Below are 26,882 nucleotides of genomic sequence, written 5' to 3'. Positions count from 1 at the left end.
TTGCCAAATCACATGTGCACTGATAAAGCAGCTCAGGTCTTGGTGGCTCGTCCTCTGAATGCTGGCTGTACTATCACTGATCAATGCTGGACCCTGAACCCTTAATCTGTTAGTTCACATTGAAATGCTTTTATTTTTAAAGGACTTTAATGACGTATTTTCCCATCCGATAGATTCAGAGTTAGAGTTTTCTGAGGTTTTAAACGTGTTTGTTTCTGCTGTGATAGTAGACAGCTTTTTAAACATGGGGCTTAATGGGGGTTGGCTTGCTTTTGGAGGCAGCCTCTAGTGGCCGTTTAAGGAACTACAGTTTTTCGCTATCTGAGTTGACTTAGGTTATTTCTTCCTCTGATGTTAAAGCTTTGCAGCCGCCGTTTTTGAAGGACAGATTTGAGTTTGTGGACACATTTTTCAACCTCGGACATTTGAACATGGAACTCACTTTTGAAGCTTCCCCAAGTGGCCATAAGTGGAACTGCACTGTTATGGCCCCCATGTTTGGCACCTTTATGCAGTTTTATTTGAATCCTTCAGCCTGAGTATGGATTATTTTTCAGTGAAGGTGACAGTAAACCTTCACAGTTTATTCCCAGTCTTCTCATCAGTCAAGTTTTGGGCTCACACACTTCCACATAAGCAAGGAGGAGCCGGAGAAAGAGGAGTGGTGTGATTACTCAAGAAACTTTGACAGGTGTGTGTGCGAGCGTGAGTGTGAGAGTGAGACAAACAGGGAGGGTGTAAGGAAACACAAATGAGGAGATAGGGATGAGGCGGAGGATACTTTTTTGGCGTACCTGTGAAGATTAAGACGACGGTGAGAGAGGAAGAGGAGATCAGACGGAGGGACGGGATGAAGGAAGGCACAGAGTCACAGGAGGATGAGGGAGGGAGTGTTGTGTGCATCTCGCTGGAGGAGATGGAGAGCTACTACAGATACAGCCAGTGCTGCCAGCAGCTGCAGAGTGAGTCCAACAGGAGTGTGTGTGGAGTGTATTTTAAGATTTATGTGTGTGTCAGTGTGGGGATTACAATCATGGCTTTCTTTAGGGATAACAAGGGTGATTGTTTGGACTTGAAAATAGATGTTTTAACCTCTTAAATAGTCTGTCCATCTCAAACTTTCACTGAATGTTTGTTTTAAAATGAGTCGACTGGAGAAGATGAACTTGCTGACATCGCTGTACATGATTTTGCAGAATTTAGGGATGCAGCTCGGCTTAATCGAGTGGAAGAATTTAAAAAATCTGCAGCTTCCTCACGCACTTTTCTTTCCTGCCTCTCTTCCTTTGAAAAATATCGTTTAAACATCATTTTTAGAAAAGCTGAGTCATGGTTGCAGCTTTGATTCCTATCCGAATGGGATCTAAGTGTTTTCTTACACCAAATATTTGCATTACATAACTCCAAACCCCATCATGCACTGCAGTTTTTAATAATTCTGTTGTATTGTATTTTTGTATTAGAGAGACCATGAGCATACCCTTGTTCATATTAGACGTCTGGCTGCAGTTTGTAAGAGCTTCAGGTGCAAAAATATAACAAAATAAAGAGTAAGAGATTCAAAAATGCATACAAACTTCATGTTTTTGCACCCAATTCTCTCAGAAACCTCCTGCAGACTTGAACGCCCTTTTCTTTGCCTCAGACTTTAAAATGTAGGCGCCTTAAAGAATGCCTCTCTGTGGATGTATGCTCTTTCTAACTGATGAAAAGTCGGCCTTAACTCCTTGCGTCATCCGTAAAACCTCCATCCCTGTTCCTCTGCTTTATCTCTGATGTCATAAACACTCCTCCTTTATAAAGGGAAGCTTTCATTACAGCTGGACTCAGGATGGAGCAACAAAGAAGTGATTCTCGTGGGTGTTCATGTGCTTCCAAGTCAGCATGGCTACTGAAGATAATCTGTCATGACATCGTTGTTGTGTTGGAGAAACAGTCGCCTCTCTCAGCTCTTAGATTCAACCACTTTGCACCTTCCATGCTTGAAGCTCTTCAGAAGACATCTTGGTTTGTTCTGCTGACGTCGTCTTCTCATCCTTCTTTCTTTCCACACTCATTCAGAGTCTGTGCTGCGTGAATCATCTCATCTGATATCTTCCGAGTTTTGTTTTATTAAGCATTATTTGGGGCGTTGCTGACTTGACTGAAGAGCACATTGCAGCTGTTAACCAGGAGGAGAAAGGCCAGGGCCTCTTTGCTCTCGCTTGATCAACTGAAAGTTAGATTTCCAATATTGCAACCACCATCGTATCGTATCAGAAGTCACCCTTTGTCATCTACATCTGCAACCACAAATACGTCACAGTCGCATGCTCAGTCTTGAAAGGGGGATAGAGGAGAATATGTGATAGTGAAGAGATGAGTAGTAGTAGCCGTTGCTACTGGAGTCAAGCTCAGAGGAACCTACGGGACAAGGGAGCTCAGGGACTCCAGACAGGTCTATATTTAGTAACTTTCAATGGGACAGGAAGAGTTAAAATAAGTGATGAGAGGGGGTTAGGGGGGAAGGGGTTGAGATAGGATCCCAGTGTGCATAAATGTAGTTGATCATGCCGCAGTTATCCCAAAGTAGAAAAGAGAGGAGATGTAGGAAAGTACGGTCGATGTATGCCGATTACGGAAATATAATGCAGCCCAGCGGACCAATCACAGAGCTTGCAGTCTGCGTCATTTCAATGCGTCGTTGCATTCTGCAGGAGGTGCACATCAGGCTATGTGCATAAGCTATGGTGATAATCCAAGTGGAAGTATGAAACAGGCTTTGTCTGTTTTCAAGGTATTTTAACATAACTCCTCACACAGTTAGATTCAAAGTGAGTTGTGGATTTAAAGCACAAGAATTAAACACAGCTTCTTCTGGTAAATACCTCCCTGAGAGCCAAAGTACATGCAGTAAGCACTAATATAGTAAACTGCTACATCCTTGTTTACTCAGGGTGGTTCAATAAGAGGTGGCATAACTATCCCGCAGCTTGTGTGACAGCCAGAGGAGGAGGTGTGTCTGTGTTAATAAAAGACTATTTGCATTGATCAGACTCTCTCCCATGTGTCTCATACTTCAGATCTCGGCCTGTCAGTGACGGCTCAGGTCTATTCTGGGCCTCCTGCTGCAGGCTTTGGTCTGTTTTTGGAGACGATGTGTGTATTTTTAGAAAGAGCTATTCTGGAAAGGCTGTGTCATGGAGACAGGTGCAGCGTTTCGGCTGTTGGATCTGATTTTCCTCCTTAATTCTGCTGTTTAATAGACTCCAAATCGCTCTCAAACTTGCAGGATTATTAATGCTTGCTCTGTTAAAAACACATTTCCGGGGATATTTCTGCTGTGAGTTCCCCTAAACATGATCCATCGTGACAGAGGGATCTTTTGCAAAACTTCCTCTTTCGTTCTTGCCATCCTCATGATCTGTTTCACATCATGTTAAGTTTTTTGTCCTCATAACATCATGCAAAATATTTGACGTCTTGTGACCTCCTTCTTATAAGAAGTCCTGATCATCAGCTGAGATGTTGGTGTGAATGACCCTCACCCTCCCACACAAGCACTCCTCACCTTTAAGTTCATCATCCTCAAACTGTTCCCTATTTTTGGAAGTTTCGCCCGCAGCTCTTTATGCGATCTTTGCCCTCTCTGTGCAATGATTCGGACATACTGTCGGCCGCACCGTGAACCACTCTGCTGATGTTTCTCTGGTGCACCCAGAGTGCAACGAGTTCCCGTAATCACACAGTTTACTTTAATTGAATACAGCCAGTACAGGTCAAGACAATCCTGCAGTTTGGCTCCAGTCGTCTCAAACTGTTTCGACTAAAGAGGATAAACGAGTTAAAGTGAGGAGCAGGGTGACTGGAAGTTAAAAGGTGACAAGTTGTGCACATTTTTTCATGCTCACTCTGATGAATGCCTTCCCTTATTGTTCCTTTTAGAAACAGGGATGTTACAGTGCTTCAGGAGGAGGCTGAAAATCAAAACACACAATAAGGATTCCAATCGTTGAGATGGAAAATGAACCGCAGTACCCTTTTTAAACAGCAGAGTGTGCTGTCCGTCTTTAACGTATTTAGCTTTTTTTTTGCCTTTATTGACAGGACAGCTGAAGAGAGACAGGAAATGTGGGGAGTAGAGAGTGAGGGAAGACATGGTTTTCTCCATGCTCATTTTCGGTCTGGTTTGGGCTCCTCCAGTCCTCATCCCTCCTTCACCTGTACTGAAGGGTTGTGCCGGATTTGATCGTTCATTATGGTCTGCGCCTTAGACACACAATCATCAGCTGTTTGTGCCGCTCTGTTATGCAATCGGAGCATCCTAGCTGGGTTTTGTTTTACTACATATTTGGGTTTCATGACGACTGTCAACAAAGTGTTGGCACTCTGTCGATGAGAGCGCAGTCTTTTATAACAATATAAACCTTGTCACATGTTTGAAGCATGATTTTATGTACTGTAGGATGATCACAATCGTCTGATGTCCCGCTGTTATGACAGTGTTGACTCTAGCCGTCCTCTTGTTCACACTTCTCCCTCACTGCTTGTTTCAGCCTGTGAGTCATTTCTCAATTGTTCGCTTCCTGTTTACGCTCCGGTCGGCCAATAGTGTTTGATCTCAGAGCGGAAGCAGTCAATAGTGTCTCGACTCAGACGAGGGGGGGAAAAATCTCAGATAAATAATCCAGCGGGGAGTTATTCTAGCTGCAGTCTGAGCCACATCCCTCATTCATACATAAATACAAACACACAGACGGGTCTCCTTTACATCCCGTGTGCACGCTCCAGAGTCTAGTCTGCATCCCATGTTAACACACAGATGCACATCACTCAGTATTTTTAACACAAAGGTGATTGTGTCACTTTAGATGATGCACTTTAAGTCCTGAAGCCTTAAAGTAGGCTTAATTTGAGCTGTCGTGTTAAGACAAGACATGTTTGATTTGGAGCTCACGTCATAAAATGATTGATTTCAGATGTTTAGAGTTGTCAGGACACATTTTTATATAAAGTAATTCGTATCAATAACTGGATTAAATCACAAGAACAACAGTTTCTGTTTCAGACCACCATCAGATGAAACCTGCTGCTGTCAGCTGTAGGAGGAAAAATCAGCAGTCAGGAAATGAACCATTATGCACCCTCTGCTGTTTCCTGTCCTACAGCCTGCAGACTTTAATCTGGATGCATCTTACCAGCTGAACATGTGCACACACACCTGCACTGTAACAGACCTGTAAGAGTAACAGACCTTCAATGTTAAACTCAGTTATTTTAAAATCCTTAAATCCCTTTATTTGTCATCCTCAGACTAGACTGAGAGAATCATCTTTAATTTAACCTCAATCCAATCTTTAATCTCACACTTACATCCTTTTTAATCTCCTCACGCTCAATCTCAATCCCTCTTTCATAAATTCAGGTGACATTCCTTTATTTAGGCTCATATTTGAGTCAATGGTGGAGCCTGATAGTGAAAGAATTCTGTCTGCCTTCACCGCAGGTAGTTTTTGATTCACCGAAATTGATAAACAAGCTCTTGTCAAGACTTTCTATTTTGTGCACTCTGCAAAATTAGCATTACCTAAAAGATCCCTCATGCATCTGTTTCTTGTGAGTCTTAGCTTCAGTGTAAGTAGTGAGTAATACAGAGGCTTCACAAAACAAGTTAATGCAGTCAGTTTGTAGTTGCTGCCCTTTATTTCAGCTTTATGAGTGAGTTAAAGATTCCTCTGACCAACCCAAACACAAAGGGACAAGAGGAGAAAACTGGTGCACCCTCACCTGATTTAATCTCTCACAGAGGGGTTGAGTTTAAATAACATGACCTTATTATATTGACAACAGTAAACCATCCTGAACTGAGCTAACCTGCATCTGCTGACTGTCGGTTTCAGTGTTTCCTGCAGCTCGACAGCTGCAAGCATACCGTGCAATTATCACCCGAGATGTTGTTTGACATTGTATCCTCTAATGTGGGCTCAGAAATGAGCCTCATGATCCTCTAGATTTGAATTAGATTTTTCCTCCAGCATGTTTCAGTCTCTTCAGTTCTTCTTTTGTCTCCTCTCTCAGATGTGAAGACTTTCTTTGTTTCTTGAACATGTGGAGGAAAAAGGGCAACATGTCCAAAAAGCAAAGTGACAGCGGGTCGGCTTTTTATGAATCCAGCTCCCGAGGGTCTTTTCACAGACTCACCATCCAACTTTCTCACTGTGTCTGTCTGTGTGTGGCACACTGGGTCCCCCTGCTGTCCTCACTGCCTTTGTGTGTGTGTGAGTCTTTGAGAGTGTGAGAAAAGCTGAAGGAAACAGAGAGGAGAAGAGAGGTCCCCTCTTTCAGCCTCTAGTTCTTGTATTTAAATCATGTTTACTTCACGTTGAAGCTTTTATACAGCACTCTGCAGCCTGGTGCGATCAATGTCTGTTGGAAATTTTAACATCAAACACTTACTGTACATGTCAGGTTTTTTTTTTTTAAGTGCACTTATAGGTTTATCCAGGTTTCAAAGGCTCTCATCTTCCCTGTCAGTGAAAACTGAAATGTGACACTGTGGGCGGAGCATCTAAACCCCGCCTCCCTGGCTGGCACAGATGGAAGGGGGAGGTGTGTGTGTTTGTGTGTGTGTGTGTGTTTCTATCTGTCCGTGTGTGTGTGCAGTGACAGCTCAGTCAGCGGTGGGACTCCTCGCACCGCGCAGAATGGAGAGAGTGAACTTCCACCACGATGTGTTCTGACAGTGTCGGTGTGTGTGAGTGTTTGGAAAGTGTGTGCGAGTGTGGGTAGATGTGTGTCAGGGGAGCATACATGTGCCGGCTTCACGATGGCTCTGAACCGAGTGTCTCAACTTTGCCACGATATCACCCGACTGTGGCTGCAGCTGAAGATGATGACAGGTACAGTGTGTGTGTGTGGAGAGAGAAGGCGAAGGAGAGGGAGTGTGTGACTTTGTTTCTTGAGTGTGGAAAAGTTGGAGACAGGGAGGATGATGGGAAGCATGCAGGTGCTTGTGTTCGGGTGAAAGCAAACTGCAGGCAGGTCGTCCAGGTGTTTAAACAGAGTGAAGGTCCCTTCATGTTTGTGCTGTTCCTCTTTACATTTATCTAAAAAGAAGTGTGTGTTGCAGCTTGTACTCTGCATGGATCAGAATCAACTTGTAGTGGGGACAAAAATCAATGCTCTGTCTGAAGTAGCACCAAAGAAAGGCGATTAAATGCTCATAATTGAATGTTTCCGTCCTCTACAAGTTCTGAATATCCCTGATATCAGAGTAAAACAAAGAACTTCACAGGGTTGTCAAACTCCGTCTGTCTGTGGTCGTACTCCTGTCCCTGACGTTGTCGTGGATCAGACTGTTAAGTAGTGTACAGATCACATCACACAGGGTCACACAGGGCAGGTAGGGATCCGTCTGCAGAGTAGTCGTCTCTGCTGAACCTTCTCCAGCTCTCAAATCGGCCCTTCCTGTATTATCATCTTCATTGCAATGACGACTTGACAGGTGACTGAAAAGACCTAAAACTTGAGGACTTTCTTCCTCCCTTCTGAATTCTTGCAGCATGTTATCGTCTATCGTCCTCTGAAACAGTGAAAACATCCACACTGGTGATGCCATCTCTCCTCTCATGTCAGCTTTTTGCAGCTTCTTGTTCTTTGGCTTCTATATCTGTAACCATGGATAACTTGATCAGGCCAGTACATTTGAACACGTATGTTGCAGGTGTTTGGGTCCCTCACATACAGCTGGTTGGGTTTTATCCCTCAAAGCCAACATCCGCACCGAGTTACACCAAACTCAGGGGACCGAGAGCAGCCTGGGAACATAACAAATGTACGAGGTCATGTTTTATTTGCTCTGGCGCATGCTTCTGGTTACACTTTAGCGAGTTAGTTTGGCACGGCATGGTTAAGTCGAGAGCACAAATTTGAGATTACTGAAATATGTCTTGGTGCTGGTTTTGAGCGCTACAGCCAAAGATATCTGATGCAGATTTAATCCTCTTTGAGCCAAAGCGATACCAGCGGATAAATCTGATCAGAGAACGGGAAACTTGTTCCTCTTTGCACCAAAAACATCTTCTACGTCTCTGAAAATATGCGTTATATCTTAATCTTTGCTTTAACTTTATTTTCTAGTTTTATGTCGCACCATAAATATGCATAAAAATTGGTGCATCTGGTCTCTCCTGCAGTCATAAAGCCCTGCAGGAGGAGGCGATGCACTGTCAGGCCACGCTCTTAGAATAACTCACTTAATTGCACATGCACAAACACAAAGAAGACGTCACTGGTGTGTAACAAATGTCATTCCAGCACTTCAAAAATTGAATGAACGTGACTTTGCTCTGATTTCTGGGAGACGCTTCTTCCTGCTGAAGGCCTGACAGTCCATCAGATGCTTACATAACCTGGTGTATAGCTGAGATTTGTGTCCTGAGGTCCTGCTAACGTGCGCGCTCTGTACTGTACACTGACGGCATGTTAATCATGCTGCTCCCATTAACCGAGTGTTTCCTCTCTCGTCAGTTGGGACAAAACCCTTTTGAGAGTTTGAACGTCAACATCTCCTCCCCCTCAGCCCCACTCTCTGCTGCTGCGTCTGTGTGTGTGTGTGTGTTCTGTTTTATTCTGCACTAACAGCGTTGATGCTGGAGATTCTCTTGTGTTGTCTTTGCAGGCTCTCTCAGGTGTGTTCTCTTCTGTGTTGCCGTGCAGAAAAAGCGATCCTCTTCATTCGGCAGACGGACAGTTAAAGTATCAGCTTTTCCCTGCGTTGCTTTTTTTGCCAGACGCAGATTAGAAGTTGGAAAAGTCTCGGCTAAGCTCCCGCAAAACAATCTGGGATGCCGAGTGTTTATCCTGCTTTAAAATCACCTGTTTACCCTGGATTTATCTGCAGCTGTTGATGTGTAATTGAACCGTTTAGTCAATAGTTTCTGTCCTCAAGAGCAAACTGCTACAAAAGAGACGCTGCGGGACGAGAGAGCAGGATCAATAAGTCGATGCAGCTGAATTAGATGAAGTGGATCGGATGAATCTTTAATGATCCCCGAGGGCGGACAGGATGATAGCAGCAGCAAAACATGACAAATCAAACAAATTGGCTTTCACGTTGAAGCAGCAACATATTCATCATCGAATAAATATCTAAATGTGGCTTCAGAGAGTTCTGCTGCAACATTCAGCTGCAAGAGCTGGAGGATGCAAAACAAATGAACCAAAGTTTGTGTCACTTTTCTTTAAGGAACGTGATCATTTCTGCAAAAAATCACCAGATCAAAGGGAGGTTTTGTTTGCAGGATTGATGTTGCAGTTTGCAGCAAACTTATTGCAGCCTCTTGACATATTTTCTCCACTTTCATCCGCTTTTTGTGCAGAGATAACAACAAAAACATCGCATAGATGTGCTGCAATTTCCCAGCTTTGCTTAAAGTATGTTGGACTCCTTTCCTCCATCGCTCTGAGAACACCCTGAAGTGAATCCAGTGACCTTTAAAGGCTGTTATAGAAGATAAGAGTTGCTCTCTTTGCATGATGTCACCGTGGAAAGGAATAGTGTCAGGTTTTCCCCCCAGCTGCATGTTTCTTTTAGGGCAAGTACAAACACAGCCTCCTTCTTCACCCCTCTCTCTCTCTCACTCCATGTCTGTCATTTCCTCTTTTCTTCTTCCTCCCCCCCTGTCATCCTCTGTTTTTTTTGTCCTCCTTTGTAATGAGAGGTAGTCGTAGCCTGGGGGCAGCTATAAACAGGCAGCTTTTTGCAGTCTGTGTTTTTACTCTAATGGTGGACGGACAGGAAGGGAGGAGGACGAGGGTTTGAAACCACAGGATTGCAAGGGCATGCTTTGTAGTTCAGGGAGCGAAACCGCAGATGCATCGAGCACATGCAGCGTAGATTTCCATACATTTCCATGAGACTGCAGGTCTGTGGAGCGCGGGAGCAGGTGGAGGTGAAGTGAGACTGGTCCTCAATGGAGACATTTTTGATGAAAGCTTTGCAATCAATGAAAACAGCAAGATAACTCCCATTCCTTTATTTATTAGTAACGTTTGTGTGTTCTTTGTCTCTACGCTCATGAGGCCCATGCACTGTGTCTGAGTGTCGGACAGCAAACCTGGCCTCTGAGCGTTTGCGTGTGTGTATGTGTGTTGTGACGGCAGTGCAGACTGCAGACAGAGGGACAGTGCTGTGTTGTTTCCCTGAGATGATGATGATGCCATCTATTCAGTAGAGCAGGGCTGAGTGCCAGTGACGGGGTCAAGCCTGAAGTCATTGCTCTGATTTCTAACCATCGCAGAGTACATCACTCTCAGCTTCGAGGTCTTACCGGCATACTGTGCATGCTGGATGAAGGTTGCACTGCCTGATACAGTACAGCGTCAAAACTAAGACCATATGATACAATGTGTGTGGTGATTTTCTCTGAATCAGGTAGCAAACTTCTATTTTTGTCTGCATTTTGGATGCCATGCTCACTCAAAAGTATCTAGCGTTTAATTACTTTATTGGTTTATTAAATCCCCCATAGCTGCGTTCTTTCATTGTGTACGGTAAGTTAGCTGGGCCAGTTTATAAAAATACTACTCTTCTGTGTTATGTATGATTGAGAATAATACCAAAGTATCTGCTGTTTGTCCTCGGATTGCAAATTGAAAGCTGCAAACCCAAACAATCAGGATTGAATCCACATTCAATCAGTGATATTAATGTTTGTCTGTCTGCTGTTTCCCTGATCCACACCAATTTAAGCTTTAGGTTTGGGTGTGGGAACCACATACACACTCATGCACACACACACACATTCCACTCCACCGTTGGCCCTGTGACCCAGTTGTTGTTGGGCATGGTGTGTGTGCGCCAGCCCTGGTCCTGTGTTTGTGTGTGACAGATGGGACTTTAGTAAACCGGACTGTAATGCCAGATAATAGAGCTCAGATTCCCTCACACAAGTGCACATACACACAAACCTACACACACACACACACACACACACACACACACACACACACACACACACACACACACAGCTGCAGAGCGCATGGTAAATCCATGCTTCACCACATGTAAATACACACAATAACACAAACCACGTCTCTGCTGGCATTTGATATCAACACAGCAACCTTTAGCCCCCACTCGGATACACCCTTACCCCACGCACTCACACACACACACACTCACACACACACACACACACACTCTCACATATACACAATGTCTCCAACATAGAGCCTCCAAGTCTACATTCTTACTCTGCCCTGTCCATGTGTCACATACCAAGGGAGCAGATGGGGAGCCAGTGGTCTCAGTGACACCAAATGCCCTCATTTCTTGCAGGAAGTAACTTGGATCCTGTGTTTGGATAAAGTACAGTAAAATGTACCTCTCAAGATGTCAGCAAAATGTATAACATCATTTTGCAGTTCATTACATCCCCTAGGTAGAGTCCATTCATCTGTGTCTGGTGAGTCTCAGTTTCATTGTAAATAAAAAAGTGAAGCTTTGCCTCAAGAGGAGAAAAAAACAACTTTTGATTAGTTTGTTTGTCGAATGGAAGTCTCTTTGGTCAGGAAATCTAAACACTGATTGTCTTTGGAGACACAGCATCAAGCACGTTTGTGTCTCAGTGTAAATGTTTGATGTGGAACAGGCTGTTAGCTGCTCTTCATGCAGATATCTGTTTATAGACATAAACAGTTGTTGGATTACTAGGATGGGAGCTGGGATGTCATTAGGGGGGATTGCTTTCCACATGGATTGTTTTTCCTGCATACACTAAAGCATGCTGATACCTGATTTGTAATGCTACTCAGACATTTTAAAGTAGCATGAGCAAAAACGCATAAAAGAGATGAATTTGTTACCAGTGTGAACCCTGCTGAGAGTTTTCCACCCACTCACCTGCTGCATTGTTTGTCTGTGTCTCTATTTGCTCACTCCTCTGTCCAGCCATGTTTTTGTTTGTTTAGTCCTCAGTCAGGGTCGTGTGTGTGTGTTTGAGTTAACATCAGACAGCCCTGCAGCTTCCTGTGGCTTTGACCTTCGACCTGCTGCTAACCAGCGGGGGAACAGCTGGCAGCCATCTTTGATCTGACAGTGTGTGTTTTAGCAGAGAAACTTGTAGGGACATGACAGGACAGAGTGTGTGGGACAGTGTTAGCTTTGAGTGTGTGTGATGGACTGAACATTTATGAGAGTTAATTGGTCTGTCGCCTCTCTTTCACCTCTGAGGTCAGACTCAGTCAAAGTGTGTCTGAACTGTCTGTATGTATTTTTCCTCTGAGTCTCAGTTTCACTGTTAATAGTAAGTAACTAGGGAGGTAAGCATGCATTCACATATAAGTTAGAGTGCAAGTTGAAGCATAACTCCAAGGAATGGTCTCATGTTATATTTAAGGACATTTTTGAGCATGTTGTGTTATTTTGGGAGGATGCATAGGTCTTCAAAGCAGTGTGTAATGCAGTTTTCTGTACAGATATGAAGCATGGTAGTGCCCTTGACCTCCTACATCAGTGAAAACACACCCACGGTGTCGTTTAGCAGCAGGCCAACACATTAAATATGTAGGCATGTGCAAAGAAACCCGTCCTCCATTTCATCCTGCTGAGACAAGAGCACCTCTACGCTCCTTTTTTCCAACAGCCACTCTCCCTCCTCCTCCTCCTCCTCTTCCTCTTCACTATCTTTTCACCTCTCTAAATCCAGGGCTTACTCTCCTGCATTCAGACGGGGGGCACTTGAGAGTGGGAAAGTTGGAGCTGGAGTGATTTAGTCTGCTTTTATGTGTGGTGGAGTTTGTCTCATAATTAAATCCTGAGAAGAAGCTTGTAAATTCAGAAAAATATGTTTCAATCAGAGGTCATGATGAAGGAAAACTGTGCTAGAAAGCTGATTATCTGTTGAGTTTGAATGCAGAGAAGTTAGAGATTTGTTAAATTTGTGCAGACTGGAGACATTTTTAGTTTTAATGTGAAGATTGTCGGGTTATGTGTCCGTTTGCCCCTCAGCTAAGCCCCTGATAAAAAGGATGAATGAAATGTTAAAGGGGGTTTGGGGGAAGGGTACGAAAAGGCGGAGGGACATTCTTTCAGCGCCCCCCATAATCACTATTTGTGTTTGGCTTGCATTGCCCCACTTCCACTGTGGCTGTGTGTGTGTGTCCTTGTGTTTGTGTGTGTGTGTGGTGGGTAGAGGGGTTCACTTGCAGCCGAGCCGCTGCAGTTTGATTTCATTCACTCATCGGGGTGAGGACAAAGCGAGGAGTTGCAGGGTTGCGGTGAAAAGCAGCCCGACGCCTGAATGTCTGATATGTTTGCACATTTCACCTCTTGATGTTTTATCTCCTCTATTTCCCAAGTGATTTGAACGGATCTAATAAAAATTGCACACTTCATTTTTAGGATATAGTGCTACTAAAACCTGCAGAGACAGCAAATTGCAAAAGCTTTCAATATGTTGGACATAAACCTGAAAATCTGATTGCATATGTCCACCATTATCAAACCTCTCAGTCCAATAGAGCTTTGAGTTGTAATAGTTGAGATTACACTGAAACAGAGGCTGCTAATGTGTCCTGCCTCCAGGTTACGACCATCAGGTTCAAGTCTGGAGTCACACACTCTCCCTCTCTCACACACACACACACACACACACAGATACAGTAGAGTCACAGTGTATTGCACATGTCTGGCTGTGCTCCAGGGTTTTAGCCAGAGCTTACAGCCTGACACACTGAACCGACAGCTGCCCGGGTAACACACTGAAACACACACACACACACACACACACACACTCCGGTCTCTGCTGTAGTAGGAGCTGATTATAGTGCTGATGCTGTTTTAGGTGAAATTACAGGCTGGTTAAAGCTCTGTGGTCGGTTTCAGTCTGTTGAAGTGGACCTGCATTAGAGGCCAAGTAAACCATCTCCAGAAGGATCCTGCTAAAAATGTCATGCCTACCCTCTCAAGACATTTCCTTTCCTCCTTCCTCTTTCCTCCCTTTTCTCCTATTTTTAAAACATCCATTTATTTCCTTTATTTATTTATTTTTACTTGTGTTATAAATTGAAAAGCATCTTACTCTTAAACTGAAACCTCTATCTCTTCAGGGATACTTCTTGTTATGTCGTCTTAAACTTCAAGTTAACCCTGAGCCTGTCAGTGGAATATACAAGCCCTTACATTGCAGCTGTTGCAGCCTGTATTGCAGCTGCATGCTGAAGCAATCTGCAGGGGCAATTCCAAAAGTTTGAGTCTGTTTGGAGAAGCTGCATGGCTCCCGAGTCACTGCCCTGTCATTTAATGTAATCCTGTGATATCTGGAGCCATTCCCACTGCTTTACTGGCTTTATGACTCTGTTTATGTTTGAGCAGCAGCACTTCAGACTCACTAAAGATTCCTGCCTGACCACAGCTACATGTACTTAATGTCTCCTAATGATCCACTCAGACCCATAACATCCTTTAAACAGCTGCATGCGCTCTCACACACATAAACACACACACTCTGTTTTAACATGAGACCTGCAGCATGTGGTGTGAGTCACTGTCTAGCCAATGGTATGCTTGATACACACTGTAAAGTATTAGGGAGGATCTGAGCTCTTAATCTGTCAGGTTTCTACATCGTATGAAGATGTGCAGGGTCTTCTGTATGACCGGTGAATAAAATGACTTACATGCATCTGTGTGCAATGGTTTCCTGCAGGATACAGATTACCTGCAGTGGTCTGTTTGTGTGTTTTATGGGATGCATGTTTCTCCTGCATAAGCAAGAGATTTGCTTGTTGTCACACACTGTTATTTTTGTAGATGCATGCAATCTGTGTCAGGTGGTGTGATAGAGCAGCATTTGTAGACAGTAACCGAGAGGAGAGAGGTTTTGTTTATCTGTACACGATCAGCATCTTAGATCAATATACTTATATATATACAGTTCTTTGAAAAGTCCAAACTTGGAGCCTCACACTCAGCCACCCAGGCTGCTCCTGTAGAGGGGCTTTGGGATTTGGGCTCCTGGCTCTTCCTCAAAAGCATGAACAGTTTGCTTGCTTTGCACTTACATGGTAATTAATTCTTCTAAACCAGCTCCAGCTCCGCCATACTGCTCTGAAACCTCGCCACGCTCCCCTCACACCAGCCTCGGTGCCAGATTTTGTCTATATGCACAAACACACAGCGATGCTCCTTCACACACTCTTCTGTGACATAGAACTGCATTGCTCACACATGCACACATGTTCGTACGCAATTATCAGTTATTGTGTTTGGCACATGGAGATAAAATGAGGAAGGGGAGGATGTTTCCTCTCCATCTCTGCATGGCCAAACAAGATTATTGTAATCCAGATTGAGCAGAGAGGAGAGGAAATCCAAATGCTGTTTACTTCATCCCTTTTAGGGTCCGTCTCACCCTCTTACTCAGTTCTTGTATTTTTAAACCTGGGATCTATCTCTGCATGTTTCCCGGGTTTAAACAACAACAAGGTTCCTGCAGTTTGGATGAGCCGACAGCCATGAAACAGGCTGCAGTGGCTTTTATCTCCACTAAAGTCTAAAGCATTACAGCCATTATAGTCTGTCTTGCTGCTTTGACTGGAGTAACTCCAAAACCTCTTGTCCTTGTAAGTCATTTATGTGATATAACCCTCATAGAGTTACATGTATCTGTAACAAAAAGGTCAGCTGTTGCTCTTAAAGACCAGAAATGGGTCACACTGGATTCCTGGCTCTGTGTCAGCCTCACAGTCTGGTTCTTCTGTTTCTCCGTTGTCTTGTCTTTCTGATAGTCTGATCCCTTTTGAGCTCTGTAACGGTCACTCGACCTCTCAGAACGCCAAATATGCATCATTAAGCCCAGTTGAGACCGTTTTGCAGGGTGATAACAGCTAGTAAGGATGTGATTTAAATGTATAGTGATTAAAAATCTGATATTCTGTCTGTGTCTCCTCAGATGACATCGTCCACAGGGAAGACGCTCCGCTGTTTGCAGCAGAAATCGGCTCCGAGCTCCACAAACAGTTTGCCTTCCTGCCAGGTGGGTCTGATTTCTGCCTCTACTGATCACACACACACACACACACACACACACACACACACACACACACACACACACACAGGGACACACACTGAGGATGGGGATCAGTCCATGAACAAGGGCTAGAGTCAGCAAGTCCAAATTTAGCTCAATGTTTCCCCCCGGCCATTTCAAGAAAGGAGTGATCGAGCCTTTAAGAGAAGCACAAAATATGACATACACATGTTCAGCACAAAATCAGTGAAGGAAAAACAGGTACATCTTTGTCCACAGGGGGGCGCTAGCATCATGACATTCTTAGAGTTCTCACAGGAGCTTTAACTGCACTCAGATTCTTGATGAGTGACATTTTAGACTGTGAAAAGACAACAAGATGACACACACACATATGACGTACCACTTTGGCCACAACGGGTCGACAAAATCAACACAGGAGCTCTAAGTACGACTCAAACTGGTGGAAAAAGTTGTTGTAAGCTCCTTTAGAGTCCAGAAAGGGACATCATTTGAGAGATTCTTCTTCTCTTTATTCCTATAGTAAAAGTTAAACTGAGCAGTATTAAACTGAGCCGTATTGGCGGCTCCTTAGGCAACACACACTGGGCCCCTGTGTTGGGTTACCGTGATGCTAACGCCTGCTGAGTGTGTAAATAATTCACCACCGTGAAATTTGCTCTGCAACCTGACCCCCTGATGAAAGACAAGGCCGTGTTTGTGTGTGTGTGAGGCCCTTTTGATTTATTCTAAAGAGCGAGGACAGACAGAAGGACGGGTAACAGAACTCTTACTCAAAATAAGTTATAACACAACATCTTCCTGATTGTTGAACATTATATTCTGAGGTATTTAGAAGGAAGTGTGTTTTATGTAACCTGCAACATTTAATCATCCCCAGGCGGCCGCGGGATGAACGGCAGCCCCGTCATGGTCTTCCCAGAATTCCCATCTTTCAGCGAGCTGGAGGAGGAGGACGTCCAGAACGTCTTCAACTACCTCACTAGTGTCCCCAGGTTGGCATCGCACACACGCTAACACACACTAACACACACTTTTGTCTTCCTTTGACAGAAAAAAACATAGTGTGAAGGGAGTGTGTGCGTGTTGAGGAGCTGCAATACCACATGCAGCCACGTGATGTCAGCCTAACACTAAAACACTGCAGAAACAGACATAAAGAAATGAACTAGAGATGGAATGAAATATGCAAAATGATGGATAAATTATTAACATTTTCCGGATGAATGAAAATAAATTATTTTAAGAGAATACAATGACATACGGAGCCAGCAGGTGTCGGTATAACTCTAAAACCCTGCAGGAAGAGACGATTTTAGCAGGAATAAAAGCTGCAGAGTGAAAAATAAGATGCAAAAATGTAAAAGAATAAATACAGAAATAAATAGATAAAATATTTAAAAATATTTTCTTTTATAATCTGATCATCTTGCTGAATTTGTGCGTAATTTGCACCAGATTTAAAGTATTTTTGCAATAAAATGCTTGAATCTACCTTTACCTGAAGGAGCAGCTTTAGGTGTCGCTTTGGATTAAATTTAACGCAGTTTCTTCTTCTAATTAAATCAAAATCAAATCACCTCTTTTTTGTCCTTCCCCCTCCTCCTCTCGTTCTCTCCTCCTTCTTACCTCCCCTCCCTGCACACACACATAATTAAGGGGAGGAGAGAGGATGAAGATGCGTCTGTATTTCTTAATATGTTCTTGTATGTGTGTGTCATGGCCGCCTCTTTTCTTTTTTTCCCGTGGCTCATCACCTTTCATACTCCCCCCCCTCCTCTTGAGTCCCCTCCCTTTCTCCCCCCTCCACCAGCTACATGCACCCAGCTGCCTATCCGCTGCACTCTGAGCTCCGATTGGCTGCCGGGGAACAGCAAGATGCAGGGCTCGGCTCTGATTGGGTGAGGGCGTGGAAGCAGGTGGTGCTGCAGGAGAGGAGGGAGGAAAGGAGGGAGGAAAGGAGAGGAGGAGGAGGGAGATGCTCTTTAAGGATGAGATCGGTCACCTCTCTTCGTCTGGGAGCCTCTTAAGATGAATATGATGCAGGAAATGGACACTGACAACAACAGAAGGAGGATAATTTAAGGGGGAATGGATTATTTGAGGAAGATGGCTGCAGGATTTTAAGGATTTTTGTTGTTTTTTGTCCTGGAAATTCTCTCTGAATCAGCTGGCTCCATTTGTGTGGTTTGAATATTCAGTCCGGTGAAGGATGGATTGACGGTTTGCAGCCGCAGCGTTCACTCGGTAGCGTTCTTTCTTTAAAATATTCATGTGTAATGATGAAGATGTCCTGTATTTAGCTCTGTTTGCATGCCCGCTCCTCTGTGTGTGTGTGTGTCCGTTTTTCGCTCCCGTCTTTAGGTGTCAGTTTGTTCTGCAGGACACTTGCTGCAATTACTGCATTCACGCACACACACACACATACCGCTGACACACAAACATTAGCTTAATGAGGCTGCTACATATGGTGCTGCCTGTGGAATGAATGGAGGAATATTCACACACAACACACACATTAATGCAGAGCCAAGGTTGCCATGGTAATCACAAGGGTCTCTCTATTATCATCACTGATGACAAATGATAACACACACACACACACACACACACACACTGTCTTTACTCACGTATACATCTTTTCACTTATAGATTTAACTTCAAATTAAATTAAATCACATTTTCATACATTTTTTTCTTACATTTTTTGTCATACGCTGATTAAATCAACAAATCCTGAGTATTATTTAAGCATTTTATTCATGCACACAACCACATCCGACTCTAGGAACCCTGCACCAGTAGTAAAAGGTAAATAGGGACAAAAATAGGGGCAAATATTGCACCTTTTGAGGATATTAAGTCTTTCCAATTGTGCGTTTTTGTGAGGAGAGTGTGAGAGTTGTAACGTTAGTGTCTTTAAAGAAATATCTGCACATGATAGATGATAAAATGTGACTTTGAAAGTTAGAAGTGCGTCTACAGAACACGTAGGAATGAGCTTTTGTGGCATGATGCAGTAAAAACGATAAAAGAAGTGGAACATGTAAGTGGAGGAAAGCTTCTCCCTGTTATCTCTCCTCTCTTTCCTCGGGGAGTAAGGGAAGGTAAAGCGTGCAGCCTCCCTTGTGCCTCAAACCTGGAGCTCTCCTGTAGATCTAGGCTGTTCCATCAAATGTTTGTTCCATTTAGCAGCTTCTAAGGACAAACATGACCCTCTACTGCCGTATCTATCACTCCAAGATGCTAAATCATCTCCACCCAGCAGCTGATTGGTTCTAAGATCATCCCTCATTTTCTAGGGGACCCCCCTGGAGTTCATTCAGGGGCCTCTGGGTGATGCTGGAGCGAAGCACACTTATCAAAACGCTCCATGTTTCTCACTTTAATGGACAGGAAATCAGTGACCTGGTGATAACGGTGTGTTTCTCCCATGCAGCGTCACAGCCTCAGCAGAGGGTTTCATCCTGGTCATCGACAGACGACTGGACCGATGGGCCGCCGTCAGGACTACCCTGCTCCGCATCGCTGTAAGACCCTTTGTGTGTGCAAGTGTGTGTGCAAGGAGTAAAGTCAAATATTCACCTGATATTACTTAGGAATTAAAGCCTGTTTTGTGGCGGATTTTAGAAGCAAACAGGTGCCAAGGTGTAAAAACACCAGAATTACCCTTTAATTATTTATGAATAATCACAAAATGCTCTCAATTAGGACGATAAAAAGAACTTTTTTTAATGAACACTTTCTTAAAATGTAAATTAAACCTTCTAGACTAGAAAAAAAGCACATAACCACATCATCAAACATTAAATATGTGTAAAAATAGCAAAATCAGCTTCAAAATGTGTTTTATAATCGTAGTCTTTGGCCTAAATCTGTGTTTCAGTTTGTTTGTGTCCCAGTGAAGCATCTCTGACGACCACACAATAGCTGTTTTGGTGTGTGTGAGGATTACTCTACATGTGTTTAACACAGATCTGTGGGTGTAGCTGCTGTAGTCAGCTGTGTGTGTGTGTATAATTTGGATTGTCACCACCTGGAGTAATGACTATTTTGGCATTCGCTGTGTGTTTTGCAGCTCGTTCGAACCTGCATATTACGTGCATGTGTTCTGGTTTGGTCACAGTTTTAGTCACCGGCTGTGTGTAGGATGGAGCGCTGAGAATTAGGTGACTGTGTTGTGTCAAAGCGAGCGAGGCAGGAGGGGAGTTAAAAATACCGTCTCATGCAGGAGTGGGTGGCGGAGTCTCACAGCCCGACGAAATGCCGTCATGTTTGGGAGAGGAAATCCAAACGAGCGAGAGTCTAATTGTGTTTTTGTATCTGTGTGCTATTACCCTACTGGCCTACTTCTTCAGCAGGGTGAAACTTTGACTCCTCTCTTAGATGTTAAAATGCAGAAGAAGAGGGAAAGAGCGGGGGATTTTGAAAGGGGATGTGAAACGAGGCGAGGGAGGAAGCATAAGACGGCAGAGAGGCAGAGCGGGGAACAAATTTACATCAGAGAGACTTTGAAAGTGTGTGATCGCTGCTCTCTGAGGCCCAGGCAAATATGAGAGGGATAAAAAAGAAGAGTGAGGTTTGGGTTCGGGAGTCTTGATTGCTGCCTTTGATTTATATTTCAGTTTAAAACATGATATCCCAAAAGTTCAGTCAGGAGAAGGTGCAACACGGTGAATACTCTGCTCTGATCTCCTCAGTCATTCATCAAATTGTCTCAACTTAAAGCTCCTGTGAGGAATTTTAACCAGTTATGAAACACGCTCATATTAACGCTGTTGCCTCCGAATGACAGAGCAGGTCTAGACCGAACTCAACAAAGACCCAAGATCAAGACAGGATAAGATCCAGTCCCATCTTACAGACAGGACTCAGTCTGATCTCATCTTAATCCACCATGAGCAGAGCACTTTGCAGCATTTAGCAAGTTACAGTGGCAAGGACAAACTTCCTTTAACAGGCAGAAACCTCCAGCAGGACCAGAGTCATGTTAGACACACATCTGCTGAGACTGTGTTGGAGAGAGGGCTAGAGGGAGATGAAGAGAGAGAGAGATGATAGTGGTGAGACAGATAGTAGTAGTTGTAGCAGCTGGAACCTACGAGACAAGGGAGCTCAGGGACTGCTTTCCTACTGTTATTGCAAACTTTGCACATTTTGAGCAGCTGCTAAAGTTTTTCAGCCGTTTGGGGGGGCCCTGCTGGTCTGGGGCCTTGCCTTTTGACAAGCAGCACTTCTAATTGGCTACAGTAAAGGTCATAAAGCCTGCCTCCTCCATTATAACAGATGGGACATGGCTCAAACTATAATTTAAAACAAATAGCTCTCATCATGCTGCTTTATGTGCAAGTGTTGAATTTTCTGAGAACTTACTTTAATTAGTTATTTGATGCTAAAAGGAAAGGATGTGACGTCATGATTAACAGCTCTGTTGACCAAGGAGGCTCCTGCAGCAGATCAGAGGAGGAACACAATATTTGACCTCTTTGCTGAGCATTATCTCTTCTTCGTGTGTCACGTTTCTTTGCCTTGATGGCGCTTCAACTGCTCTGAAATGTGACAAATGCAGCGTCCTGGCTCCCATAAATCACTGCCGCAATAATCCTGAGATGTGAGGAGAATTACTGGAGAGAAATCCACAACAAAGAGGATGAAAAGTACAGAAAAGCTTACACCAAGATCCCTTAATGACCCGTGACATCATTTTCAGAGAATGAAATGACAGAGATTTCAACAAAAGGAAGCTTAAAATACATATCTAGCATCTCGTGTTGCTTTAACAGCGATCTTTCGAGGTGCTGTAAGAGAGGAAAAAATAGAAAACTAGTCCAAGGGAACAAAGAAACACAAAAGCAGAGCAGAGAAAGAGGTAAAGGGTAAAAAAAGGAGAGGTGAAAGGAGGATGAGAGGTCCCGCTGAGAGGCTCCTGCTACCACGCTGTGACACTCCCACCTCCCTCTCCACATAATAAGGTTTGAAAAGGTGTGAGACTCATTATACCTGACTGTAGCTTCATCTTTATTATTTCTTTATCCTTCCTGAGTTTGATTTTTGGCGAGGTAAGCAAAGTTAAAGAGCAAACTGCAAGAATGTGTCCATGTGAGGCGACACAGACGGAACCTCTGAAGCGTATTTATTATAAAGAAACTTTCTAATATACTGTGGCGTGATTAATTTACTGCTTTCATGTTTGAGGAGCAGAATACATGAATTCAGAGTGAGAACGTTTGAAGCAGACAGAATTAAAACTTCACCTGAAGGCAGGAGGAGCAGGTGGTGTCAGCCGCGTCGCTCCTCCTCTGTCCCTCCAGCTTTATGTTTTATGGTTCAGGTCCTTTTTTTGTCCGCCGGCCAATCACACGCAGGTTTACTGGAGAACGAAGGTCGTTCGTCTTCCCGTGAGAGGCTCGGCTCATCAAGGCCGTTCAAGGTCGCCTGCTGCCGTTTGCTGATTCCACGCTGTTAAGAGGAGAAAAACAGAGGAGTGGGCAGTATTGTCATGTAAAGAAGAGATTAGAGTGCAGCACGTGTACAGAGGCTCTCACACTCTGTACACAGATGGTGCTGACCAGCAGATTAAATCTACTGTCACAAAATACAGATGAGACAAAAAATGATCGTCCTCGTGAAATGTGCAACAGCTGCCTCACAAGAACAACAAAAATCAAATCATACTGTAGCAGCCACAAATGTTTTCAAGACAGGACTGAAGGCAGGACAGCTAAGCACCTGGACTCTTCCACTCTAGAGTCATGTCTGGTTTTAATGCAGTGACTTCCACTCCAGAGTCATGTCTGTTATTAATGCAGTGACTTCCACTACAGAGTCAGTTCATTTTTCTGTATTTTAGTCATAAAACTTCTTTAATGACAGCTCTGTTATCTGTTCAGCAGATTGTTAGGAGGGTAAATCGGGTGAATCCACTCTCAGTCTCCGTCTGCTGCAGATGTTGTTGTGATTGAAGGTGATAAACATGCAGCCGCCCGTGCACACAGTGACATTGCTGCAGGGTTAACACACAGACAGCTCTGCAAACAAACAGCTTAAAAGCACAAACTCCTCTCCTATGCATGTCTTTGTTATAAATGTTTCACCTTTCATGTCCAAAAGCAACAGCGAGACTACATTCAGAGGCAGTTTGAGCATTTTGAGGGAGGCGTTTTAATATCCAACTCCCGGGGGAGCCACGTGGACGACTGGAGCCGCTTCTCCTCCCTGAACGAATATAAATCACCCTGGTCAACAGAAAATCACATCCTAATCCTTATCATTTATTTATGGGGCTTTTTTTATCCCTCAGAAGTGTGTGTGTGTGCACGTGTGAGTGTGTGTGTGTGTGCATTAGCATGTCATTTGTCAGGGGGATGCAGCGAACAGATTGTGTATTGTCATGTTAATGTGGAGGTACAAATTAAACCAGGACCTCTCAGGGTTTATTGAATTTAATGGGCTGTAATCAGGGATAGATTGCTCATTGTGTTGTATTTTTAATGAGTCTACTGTTTTATTTCTGTGAGAGTTTTATTTAGGAGCAGTTTTTGGCGAGGACTGGAAAAAGAGAAAATGTAGAACGAGTGCTGAATTTGAAAACCTGGCTCTTTTGCATCAACATCCCAGCAGTGTGTAAAAGTGTGTGTGTAAAATTTACGACTGAAAGAGCGACATCGACTTTCAGAGAATATCCTTTTCTGTCTGTCGTCTTTGATTCGTCTCACACACACTCCCCGTCTCTCGCTTGTATGACGTGATGCACTTTCCTGCAGTGTGTGTGTGCAGCTCTGTCTCTCCTTCTAGATTCAGTTAAAGCCTCACTCTGTGTTTTTTTGTAATCCCATCAAAGAAAACGTGTAATTTATGAAGATTATCAGCTGTTTTGGATGCAGGAAGTAGCCATTTTATCGAGATGTGGACACTAGATTGAGTTATGTGCTGCAAAACGGCCTGAAATGTGTGTAAAGATGTTCCTGACTTCCTCCAGAACCCTTATCATCTGACCTCATGATGAGCTCAGAGAAATAGGGGGGACACGGGGGAACTGTTACGCTTTGGTTTCACTCAAAACGCCTAATTTATCACAACTTCAAAAAAAACAAAAAACAGCAATGTCTGGTATATTTTTAATGCTTCTATGCGACTGGACTTTATTTATGGTAACACTAAAGGTTTCATGAGCTTGTTACACATCTCCGAGCATGCCTCTGGTCCTTGAATGTGTGTGTGTGTGTGTGTACATGTCAGCTAGCATCGATTTATGATGCCTAACAGGGTGGAGCAATTCACTCAGGGTTCCAGAGGAAGCCGTAACCAATAAAGCCTTTCAGCTGAGTGGCCTCCTGGGCTGCAGTCTGTGTGAGAAGCAATTCTACGCTTTAACCTGTGTGGGTGTGTGTGTGTGTGTGTGTTTGTGGTGAGACAAAACCTGCGCTCGCTCCCAGCAGTCACGGGGCTAATTCACCTTGTAGTCACAGCTGTAAAGCGGCAGACGCAACAAGGGAGCAACTGTGAAGAAGTGTGTCAGTTTAGTGGATATTAAATCTCAGATTGCTCTCGTCACGGCGGTTTCAGCACCGCAGCGGTGGGATGGATGTTGTCGCTCGTGTCCGGCTTTATGGCTCTGCAGGAGGACGGATGAAAACAAAAGCCACTTTTCATTTTGACGGATAAACAATAAAAGCTTGTGCTGCAGAAAGCTGTAACAGAAAGCACGACAAGTTATAGAGATACACACACAGAGGCGGGTTCAGCTTCCCTTAGATTTTACAAGATATCAAATTAAATGACTCTGTTTTTAATGCAGTGATTTCCACTGCAGAGTCATGTCTCTATTTAATGCAGTGATTTCAGATCCACTTCCAATTTAAAGTGTTGTGGGAGACTGAAAGTAAACATGGCTGACTTTCTTCCCCCCTCTCTCTTTCTCCATCAGGGTTCATTTCCAGGGATCTTACACTTGGTTCTGGTGTTGCGTCCCAATACTTTGTTCCAGCGGACTCTGTCAGACTTCTTGTTCAAGTTCAACAAGGATGAGTTCAAAATGAAGGTGAGTGGGTTTCTCTGTCTTCTGTGATGCGTTCATGGTCCTGTGAGTACTTCATCAAAGGATTGTCTGTTTCAGGTGGTGATGCTGAGTTCGGTGACTGAGCTCCATGCTTATATCGACCCGGGACAACTGACCACAGAGCTGGGAGGCACGCAGGAGTACTGCCATGAGAGCTGGATCTCACATCGCACTGTAAGTACATCTTTCTTCATCAAGTAAACAGCTCCTGATTATTTGTACGCATATGAACGAACTTGAACTTGTCGTCTGCAGGCCATCGAAGCGTTCGCCCTCATGGTGAAGACCACGGCTCAGACTCTGCAGGCGTTCGGCACTGAGCTTGCAGAGACAGAGTTACCGAATGATGCAGAGGCTACCACCGGCCTGCTGCACACACACACGCTGAAGAAGGACACGATGAAGGTCAGACTCCTCTCATTTATGTTAGAGTTAATTAGAAAACGCAGCATGCAGACTCTGACAAATGTTTGTTGGACTTCTAGGAGGACCTACAGGTGGCGCTGTCTCAAGGAGGACGTCTGCTGGAGTGCATAAACGAGCCTCTGCAGACGGACCCTGAATACAGCATGACCTACGACGAACAGGAGAACTTAGCGACTGTACAGAGGTAGGGGAGAGTTTGATAGAAGGATGCATGATGAGAGGAGGGATGGAAGTGATTGATCTTCTTCTTCTTCCTGTCAGACTCCTGGGTCAGCTGGACGAGACAGAGACGGCGTTCGACGACTTCTGGGAGCGCCACCGCACCAAGCTGGAGCAGTGTTTGCAGCTGCGCCACTTTGAGCAGCACTTCCGTGAAGTGAGTGGATCAGACTTGTGGGAAACACAGCATGCAGGTGATACCTCAGACTGAACCCTGTGTGTTGTTCCAGGTGCGCGGCCAGCTTGAAGCCACGTCGGAAAGGTTGTCCGGCTTCTCAGAGGTCAGCGTGAACCCCGCCCACGCTGAGCACGTCCTCCGAGAGCTGAGCGTCCACGAGAGCAAAGCCTGCGTAAGACAAACACACACTCATCACTTTCACCTGCATCCTTGAGCCTGTACGCTTGATAATATAATCAATGTCACACACTCCTCCCTCCCTCGCTCCCTCAGAGAGTGCTGTTGTGACAGAGAGGTGGAGGGAGCACGTGTGAGCATGTGCAGGTGTGACATACGTGATGATATTAGGCTTCGGTTTAACAGGTTTTCCATGAAGTGTAAATAAATATGGAAGAGACTTTAAACATCTCTCTCTGTGTTTCCACAGGACATATTGGACTGCGCCTTGTCCCTCGCCAGCGAAGGCGACCGGCTGATAGAGAACTCCCACTACGCCGAGGACTCCATCCGGCCGAAGTGCAGCGAGCTCAGAGGCGTCTGCGAGGACATCAGCTCCACCCTGAGGAGCAAGAAGACCCTCCTCCTCAGAGCCATGGAGCTGCACCACTCTCTGGAGAAGGTACAAAGCTTCCCAGGAGGAGAAAAAACAATAAGTCTTACCTCATTGCTTTTGACGTTAAAGCAATGTTCTGATTCCTCTCAGGCGTCTCGGTGGTGCGAGGACGGGATCTTTCTGTTGGCGAGCCAGCCGGTGGACAGGTGTCAGTCTCAGGACGGTGCTGAAGCCGCTCTGCAGGAGCTGGAGCGATACCTGGACACAGCTGCTGTGCACTCGATCGCCGACCGGAGTGCCATCTGCTGCCAGTATGAGGCTGTGCTCACCGCTCAGCTCAGGGTCAGTTATGATGATTTAACACTTAAAACACAGCTTTAACATTGCTCTCTTTAAACCCACCAAAACCCCTTT

General features: G+C 44.4%; 1 protein-coding gene across 1 annotated transcript in view; it reads left to right on the top strand.

The window, feature by feature from the left end:
- mcf2la (mcf.2 cell line derived transforming sequence-like a) overlaps positions 1-26,882 on the top strand; it is a 41,780-nt gene that overhangs the window by 4,925 nt on the left and 9,973 nt on the right. The window contains exons 3-13 of the mRNA XM_034677349.1: positions 15,936-16,019; positions 16,915-17,029; positions 19,474-19,564; positions 24,961-25,074; positions 25,150-25,266; positions 25,348-25,497; positions 25,578-25,702; positions 25,780-25,894; positions 25,968-26,087; positions 26,343-26,534; positions 26,619-26,810. Of these exons, the coding sequence (XP_034533240.1) occupies positions 15,936-16,019; positions 16,915-17,029; positions 19,474-19,564; positions 24,961-25,074; positions 25,150-25,266; positions 25,348-25,497; positions 25,578-25,702; positions 25,780-25,894; positions 25,968-26,087; positions 26,343-26,534; positions 26,619-26,810 (1,415 nt within the window). The remainder of the gene's footprint in view (positions 1-15,935; positions 16,020-16,914; positions 17,030-19,473; positions 19,565-24,960; positions 25,075-25,149; positions 25,267-25,347; positions 25,498-25,577; positions 25,703-25,779; positions 25,895-25,967; positions 26,088-26,342; positions 26,535-26,618; positions 26,811-26,882) is intronic.

This window comes from Notolabrus celidotus, chromosome 24 (assembly GCF_009762535.1).
Source record: "Notolabrus celidotus isolate fNotCel1 chromosome 24, fNotCel1.pri, whole genome shotgun sequence".
In the NCBI taxonomy this organism is placed as follows: Eukaryota; Metazoa; Chordata; class Actinopteri; order Labriformes; family Labridae; genus Notolabrus; species Notolabrus celidotus.
The sequence above is the reverse complement of the archived record's forward strand: the minus strand, read 5'-3'. Positions and strand labels throughout refer to the sequence as shown.